Source organism: Raphanus sativus, chromosome 5 (assembly GCF_000801105.2).
Source record: "Raphanus sativus cultivar WK10039 chromosome 5, ASM80110v3, whole genome shotgun sequence".
Lineage (NCBI taxonomy): Eukaryota > Viridiplantae > Streptophyta > Magnoliopsida > Brassicales > Brassicaceae > Raphanus > Raphanus sativus.
The window spans coordinates 8,346,883-8,355,462 of record NC_079515.1 but is presented as its reverse complement, the minus strand read 5'-3'; the positions used below and the strand labels follow the sequence as shown (position 1 = coordinate 8,355,462).

Sequence of the window (8,580 nt, the reverse complement as noted above, 5' to 3'; positions counted from 1 at the left end):
TTAATAAAATAAGGAAATGAGCATTAAAATTAATCTGTAAATATAAAAACTAAATGTGATAAATATAATTGGTCAATTATAAATAATTAATGTATGAAATTTCCAAAACAAAAAAATTAATACTAATATACAATATTGTTTTAGTGTAAAATATGGTGTAGTGGTTGGAGATGAAAAATAAAATTTAACACCAAAACATAAAATTTGATGTAATTTCAACACCAGATTTGGGGGTTATAGTTGGATATTCCCTTTAGAAAATAATTTAACTTCTACTAACCAGTGATAGCTATATTCAAATAATTTAGTCTATATTTGCAACTATCCTCGTTACACACCCAAAAATAATGAATTTTTAATCTAAACGGGACTACTATTTCATATTTCAAATAGTGGTTCATAGTTCATAATACATATAATATACCATCGTGACTATTTTCGTAGTACTAAATCTTTAATTCCGTCCAACCGGATCACATAAAATCGAAAATACATTTTATGAAAATATTACACCAACATAAATAGACATTTATGAAAGTATTATACAAAATAATTATATGAACTGGTTAGTTGATAAACTAAAATAGTTAGTTTTGTGGTACTAAATTGTTACATCTTTTTAAAATATGATTTTATTTTATAGAATATTGATGTATAATCAAACTAAACTAATTCGGACATCTTTATAAATTTCAGAATTTTTTTATCTCCACAATAGATGATAACAACATTAAAATATATGGTAGCAATATAATTTTCAAAATCTAAATCTTAACTATTTGGTGATAATCTGCGCCGTGCGCGGAATAAACATTTATAAATGAATTTTGTATTGCATATTGTATATTGTTTGAGTTCCATGTACACTATTCGTATAAGGAATTATGTATTGCATATTGTACACTCTTTGAAATTTTATACAATGTTTGTTTGTATGCATATTGTACACTCTTCGCTTTTTTCACACAATGTTTGTTTGTATGCAAACTAACCCGATGATATATAGATGTAATACCTAGGTTGTGTAGTTTATATATATACATATGGGCGTTAGGGTAGTGCATGTCTAAGTTCAATATATTCTCAATTAATGAGAACAACTAACTTCGTAGAATTGTATTGAAATATTTACCTTTTTTGTTGGAAATCATGATTTACTGAATACAATTTTAGGGGGAGCAAAAGCTTGTAAGATCTTGATTTTCGATATTTCAAAGATAAATTTGTGCATGCAAATAACGTTTAATATATTGGTATAATATATTAACTTAAATGTGTCAAACTCTTTTTTTGACAAAAGGACGCGCATGTCAAATTATAGTAAAATATTTAAAGATAAACTATGTTGAAGTTTATAATTATCTTCAGTTAAAACTCCAATAATCTGCAAAACTCTTTAACAAAACTTTTACAAATAATTAGAATCATTAAGACTTTTTAATTCAAAATACTGTTTAATTTTAAAAATCATCAAAACTATTTTTAAATGACCCAATAACAACTCTAAGCATCTATAATTGATCATTCTAAATCAGTATTCATGATTTCATATGATTTTTTTTGAACAAACACATCCCAAACAGATTACTATCTTATGTATAAGGGGTATTGCAAATATAAAATTGTGCTGAGAAGTGTAAGAAGATATAGAAGACTTATATAGTTTATCACATTAGTTAAAAAGAGCATATTATAGATTTTGAAAAGTTTCAAATATGAAAATAACAACAAACTAAAATTGTGTTCAACAAGTTTGAAAAAGAAACACTGACAGTAATAATGTCCAAACTAACGCCACCCCACATGTATAAAATAACAACAAAACAAAAGCACAATACATAAAACATTGTGTTTATGGAAAAAAACGAAAATTAATAATAACCATGTCCGAAACGAGGAGGATGATTTGAATGATGGTCACACTCAGAAATGTGTTCTTGCTTAAAACATAACTGGTTCTGGTTTTGATTGTATTCTGGAGCGAACCCTTCAGTTATACTGTTCCCAAATGGTGTTGTAATATGATGAGGAACAATCACGTTGTGATGATTGCAAGCGAATGTATTCGCTGCCACCATTCTTTGATGATTATACACATCTAAATCAGTGTGGGTATTACCTTTATCATCACAGATCCCAAAAGCAGCATTATTTGAACTTCCAGCATAGAAGGTATGACGCGGAACAATTGCTTGAAGATTCTTGGAGGCTTCAGCAGTCACTGTCTTTCTCAAATTTTTCAAACCACATTTGAATTCAGTAAGCTGGCTTAAGGTTAATTTTTCTATAGGTTCTTCCCACCAATTCTCAGGCATTCTTCTATTTTTTCTCTTTTTCTTTAACTCTTCATTCCTCTTTTTCTCAATTTCGAATTCTTCTGTTACCTGTTTTTCATATCATTTAATTAAATCCACATCATTAAAATGTACTTTAACAAAAAAAATTGAAAGCTATCTACTAAATCCTTATAATAAATAAAAATACATATATCTATATTACTTTCATTCACGGTTTTATAAGCACTTGGCCATATATAATCCTTTTAAACTTATGATAAATTTGTAAAAATAAGATGTATTTGAAAACATTTTAAAATCTGAATAGACAATAATTCTAAAGAAGAGAAATCATGACTATTATCCCAGAAGACCGATGGAAATTTTATTTTCCAATTGTTGTTAATATCTTAATAGTTAAATAGAAAGTATTATAGACATTGTAAAATACTCTAACAAATCAACATAGTATAATCCAGTAAATTAATTGATCTTCCATACCTATAGTTTTTAAATTTAAAATATCTTCTAATTAAAATAAATAAGTGGTAATGTAAAACTTACTTGAGTGAGATGATTGTTGAGATCTCGCACAATTGCATTTCGATGGGCTTCGCTAAGTTGCATGTCGGTGTGTTCACGAGGATGTGGTGGATTAATGTTTACGAAGCGATCAATTACACAGTCAACATTTGGATGACCAAAAGAAAAAACTTTTTTACCAGGAGAAAATACAATAACAACGATTTCAGCACCACAAAGTGTGCAAAGCTCACTAGCTTTTTTGAAAAGACCAGATCTTCTTTTTGAGAAAGTAACCTGAAGATTGTTTTCGTTTTTCATTTTCACCATCTCTATTTTTTGACGACCTTTACTTTTTCTCACCATTTTTTCGGATCTGTGAAAAGACAGAATATGATTTGGTGTTAACAGTCTAAAGACTGTCTTGTATTTATAGTTGAATATGAAATACCAACCGTTAGCATTTTGACTGGTTTTGAATAAACTTATTTTTAGTTTATTATCTTTTAGATTAGAATTTGTTTTTACCATTTAAGTAACAAAATAAAATCTTTATATTCTATCAAAATTAGAATAAAATTTATGATATTTTGACGTAACGTCGTTATTTCATCTGTTACGGTGCATCAAAATCTGGGGATACATGTATCACACAGTGCCAGATGTACGATTAGACGAAGCGCGTCATGCATGGATCGAAAAACATCTGTAAATTTTGATTGTTTTCATTATTCGTTTTAATTCTATTCAAAAAAATCTGGATATTCATAACTATGCGGATCAAAACAAATACTAATATGAAATATCCGTTAAAACGAATCAAATTAAAAATATAAAACTTTAAAAGACGAATATCCGATATGATCCAGTGTATATATATGTATATAAATTATATATACACATATGTATATACATATTGTAAAGATAAATGGCTATCATAAGTGCTTCCTAACATATCATAAGATTCCGTTCTTGAAAATCCGTAATGCTGGTTCTTGGTAATATTATTAGTTACAACTATTTACCTATACAAGTTGATATTATATCGTATAACTATTCTTTACAATTTTTGGTGATATGTATTATATAATTATTCTATCTATACAAGTTATACAATATTTATAATCAATAAATTCATTATTTAGTTATCAGATTTTAAAAATATGATTATTTTTATTTTTATAATGAAATATTATTGTTTTTAGAAGTGTTAAACTTTTCTAAAAATGAAATTTAATTTATTTTTTTTGTGAATCAAAATGAACTCTGGTTAAAAGAATATATATTTTACCGGATATTCTGACATCAGAAATACGAATAGTGTCAAAGCAATCGAATCATAAAACTGAGGACGAAACGAAGTGAATCACAAATAATCAAAAATGCGGATATCTTGTTTGTACCCAGTCTCACATGTACCCACCCTAGTTTTCTTTTCAAAGTAATCAGTGTCAAATCTATATAAAATGCATATTAATTTAAATATTTATTATTAAAACATATAGAAAATGGTCAATATTTGAATTAATGCGTTTTGTAAATAAAATTGGTTCCTTAATAAGCCAGATCTCTATTTTTGTTGACCGGCCATTCATATATTATTCTAATCAAAATTAGTTTTGATTTATTTTGAGTTGAGAACTATTAGTGTCAACTTTAAAATAAAACTTCATTTTTTTTTCATAATCATCGAAATCTCCAGTCATCTTTCCAAATTCCTAAATTCACAGTTTTTTTAGTTATTTCCCTTGGCTATTTTGATCCCTCCAAATAACTAATTTACTAATGATGATATAATTTTCTCTTATCCCTTTTCTTAGCTTCAACTGTAACTAATGTAGGCGAAATTTTATGGTCCAACTCTAGGGGTATTTGAATAATGTTATAGTGTTATAAGTAAATTGATGAGTAAGGACAATTGACTTTAAACCATTGCAGCATGATTGTGTGGCCACCTCAAAAGTATTATAGGGAATTGGTGCGTAAATGATATGGAAATACCACCCCGTTTGAATCTGTTTATGTGCCATGTTATATACTGTGGAAAATATCAGAGCGAATTCTCTATGCATTATTTACCAAGTGATTTGTTTATATGTCATCAACATAATCATTCTAACAAAAGAATGATGACACGGCTCACTTAAATAATGACATGAATCCTACCTAATTATGACATGACTTAACACAATTACAACACAAAACTCAATTAATGAAATTTAACCAAATTAAAAGATTGAATATATAATTATTACCATAGTTAAAACATATAAATAAGATAATTTAATTTGAGATGGAATTAATATTATATTTATACATTGAAAAATTTAATAAAAAGCATTTATTATTCTTAGTATTTTATATATTTTTAATGTTTATAATGAAAATTTATCCAAATATGGTAAATAATAAGGAAATAATTCATTCTTAAATTTATATCTCATAATTATACTCTTAAAAAAATAACTGCTCTATATTTTAGCATTTATAATGTTTTGAATTTTGCAAATAAACTTTTCTGGAAAACTATATGTGATTTACATTTATAAAAGTTAATCTATGCTGACAAAAATATATTTTAAAAATAATATTACTTTTTAAAAGGTTCATTACCATATACTTAAAACAAATTGCATTTGAAATTTATTATATGATATTAAGATTATAGTAACATGCAAAATTAATTTTAGATATTTTGACACGTTTTAAAAATATTTTAATATTCGAAAATCATTTTATTAAATATAAACACCGTATAAATATTTATATTTATTTTTAATTAATTTTTAAAACACAAGAGAGGATAGTAATAGCAATATTTTTGTCTATTAAAATATTAAAATTTCTATTTAAATATATTACTCAATGTAAAAGTAAGTTTAATCAATCTTCTATGTTATGAACCACACTCAAAACTGGTTTCAGCTGTGTAAACAAAAATCAATAAACAGTACATATAAAAAAATTGGATAGATGTTGGGGCCTAATCGGCAGCTTATGCTGTTTCCACAGCGGGGGGCCTGACTAAAAGAGGGAGAGACGAACATGAATGCCATGTTCAAGGCAGTACTTAAAGCTTTAAGATCATCTTCATTGGTTATTTCTTACTCTTTTTTTTTACTACAAAATAGAATACTTAATTATAGAGCAAACTAGGGGTATTCCGGCGCTACGCGCCGGGTTCGGACGTTTTATTCTCTAGTGAGCTCAAATTGTTTATTTGTTAGTTGTTAATACCTGTATTTTAATTTGTTTTTACCGTTTGATTCACTTAAAAATAGAATAAACAGTTGATAGATGCAAGACAGTAAATATAGTTGACCTTTGAACTTAAAGTGAAGTTGATGTTCCATAGGGAAAATAATGTAAATACATGTGTTTGTTTTGTGAGTATTTTGTGTGTGATTAAGAGTTCTAAGTTGGGTAAAGTGATAAGATTATGATTTATTGATGGAGAGTTTTAGTTATTTAATTTCCTGATTTTTTTTAGTTTCATTTTGTTATAAAGACCATTTGTAGAGGATGCTGTGTTTTTGAGTTAAAGGTGTGTAATTAATTGTCTATTTGTTTTCGTCAGATTGTTAATATTATGTAGATTATCTCTAATATTCATATTCTGTGTAGATTAGTGACTAAGCATATTAATTTTCGTTAATTATATATAAGAATGTTAGTTTTATTATAAATTTTAGTGTTACATATTATTTATTGTAAATTAACTATTAGAAATGGTAATTGTGTTGTAGTTTATTTTATTTATTTATTTAGTAATTAGTCATCATTGGTAAGTAGCACTAATTCTGGAGAAGAAAGATTATGTGATGGGAAATGTGGTTTTACCTTTGAATTTGAGTCATATTGTCTATTGACATGTATTTGTATTGAAGTTTTATGAAATGTAATTTGGTTAACGAAACAGGCACAAAAAGACATAGTAAATACGAATGATACAGACGAAGAAATCCATAGGTGCTCGGAGGCGGATTGTGTTAAGCAATTCTGAGCTCTTTTTAGTTTAAACCTTAAAGATTAGTCTGTAATATGTTCTCCTACTCCACCGGTTGTTTTGTTAACCAATGCTAGAGAAATATAAGAATATGTATTAAGATAACATTCTATATATTTGCTGTCAAATGGTATATGTGAAGACCCATCAAGTGAGGCTTTGAGCTTACGTAGACACTTGCTATACGTGTTAGTTTTGTCGAGATGTATTATTTGGAACGGTTGGGGTGACTACTTGAGGAAGGAAAGGTTTAACCAATATTTTGGAAATTCTAAAAAAACTGGAAGGAATGTAACATAAGCCAATGCCAATAAGCAGTGAATAAAAACTCTCAATAATGAGACAGAAAGAGAGAAGTCAAATCTCAGGCACTATCCGGAGGGTTCGCTTCCATTGATAATTGGCGCTTAAGCCAGCTAGGTCCTCAAGTGCCTACATCTGATTGATACATGTGCACATGCCAAGACAATTTTTTTTTAAGAAACTCATACTACAGCAGTGATATGTTTTACAAATAAAATGTGTGGCAGGAAATGATAATCTACGACGGGTTGAGGGTTGCGTCAAGTGTGTGATACAGTGAATAACCTGACTGTGAGCATCTATAAAAGAGTACAAAATCAATGAATATCTATAATAGTAAAATTAATAGAATTTAGAAATACCTTTTGGGATCTATGAGATCACTGGAATGGAGGGATTTGGAGAAGGCTCCCTGTGAAAAACTGAAGATACGTTGAAGAGGACATAGTGGGTTTCCTCCACGGAATGTCATAATTACAGAAAGTTATATCCTGACACTCCAAAGTGGAAGTGAAGCGGTACCGCGGTGGTTTAACAGAGCGTCGTCACAAATTCTTTCAGATTAGATTAAGATTTTTGTGGACAAAATATTAACACAAATTAGTCGCAGCCAAATTAGCCTAGAAAACAAAACGAAATCAAAACGAAATCAAAACGCAACTTTAGAGATTTCTGGCCTCCCAAAACCTTAGCAGACGAACCGCTGCAGTGTTAGAGCATCAGACGGCTTTCAGGTCGGCAAGAAGAGTGTAGGAAGACGCCATTGAAATCGTTTGCTGGTAAAAAGTATGATTCTTGATATCGTTTGAGTTGAACTAAACATCACATAAAGGTCCGGCATTTATAGTAGAGGCTTCAGCCGGTTACGGTGGAAGACGAAGCGGTAGCTTGATTGCTTCAAGTGGGCGGAGTGGAGTAATCACTGAAACTCTAGAGTAAAAGAATGATTTATGATTTGTTGAGACGTTACAGAGCTCTTATCGGCGCTCAAAGAATAAGATTCACTGGGGGAGATTGGTTAGTTACGAATGAGGAAGACGAAGTAAGATGAAAATTTAATACTGTAATAGAAAGGTCTTCAAAATCCATTCGCAATATGATATTGGGCTTGCCGAAATGTATGAAGGCCCAAATTATATAAGATAGCCTATCCAGTCTGTGTTGCTAATGGTCAAAACAAATATTAATAGCGAAGACAGGGGAAAAACACGGAGCCAATGACATTACGACACGTGTCGCGAAATGCCCTCACCTCCAAGGACGACGTGGACGCAGGATGTGCCATAAAAGTCTACTTTATATATATATAGATTTTTTTACAATGACTATTCTATTACAATGAATATTCTATTTTTACTCTTAAAATAAATATTATAAACATATGTGTTATATATTTATTTATTAATTTATTCTATAACCCATAACTTTGAGAATGTTAAAATTTTACCCTTTTGTCTTATCTTGTAATAATAA

General features: G+C 28.8%; 1 protein-coding gene and 1 long non-coding RNA gene across 2 annotated transcripts; both read right to left on the bottom strand.

Annotated features, from left to right (window-relative positions):
- Positions 1-1,871: 1,871 nt before the first annotated feature.
- Positions 1,872-3,164, bottom strand: LOC108836291 (agamous-like MADS-box protein AGL62). The gene is made up of 2 exons (XM_057011314.1): positions 2,841-3,164; positions 1,872-2,384 (listed from the first exon to the last, which is right to left on the bottom strand). The coding sequence occupies exons 1-2, from the start codon at positions 3,162-3,164 to the stop codon at positions 1,872-1,874; spliced, it is 837 nt and encodes a 278-aa protein (XP_056867294.1).
- A 3,978-nt stretch (positions 3,165-7,142) lies between these two features.
- LOC108860059 (uncharacterized) lies at positions 7,143-8,135 on the bottom strand. Its single transcript, XR_001950583.2, has 2 exons — positions 7,470-8,135; positions 7,143-7,406 (listed from the first exon to the last, which is right to left on the bottom strand). It is a non-coding gene; the product is annotated as an uncharacterized LOC108860059 (long non-coding RNA).
- Positions 8,136-8,580: the final 445 nt, after the last annotated feature.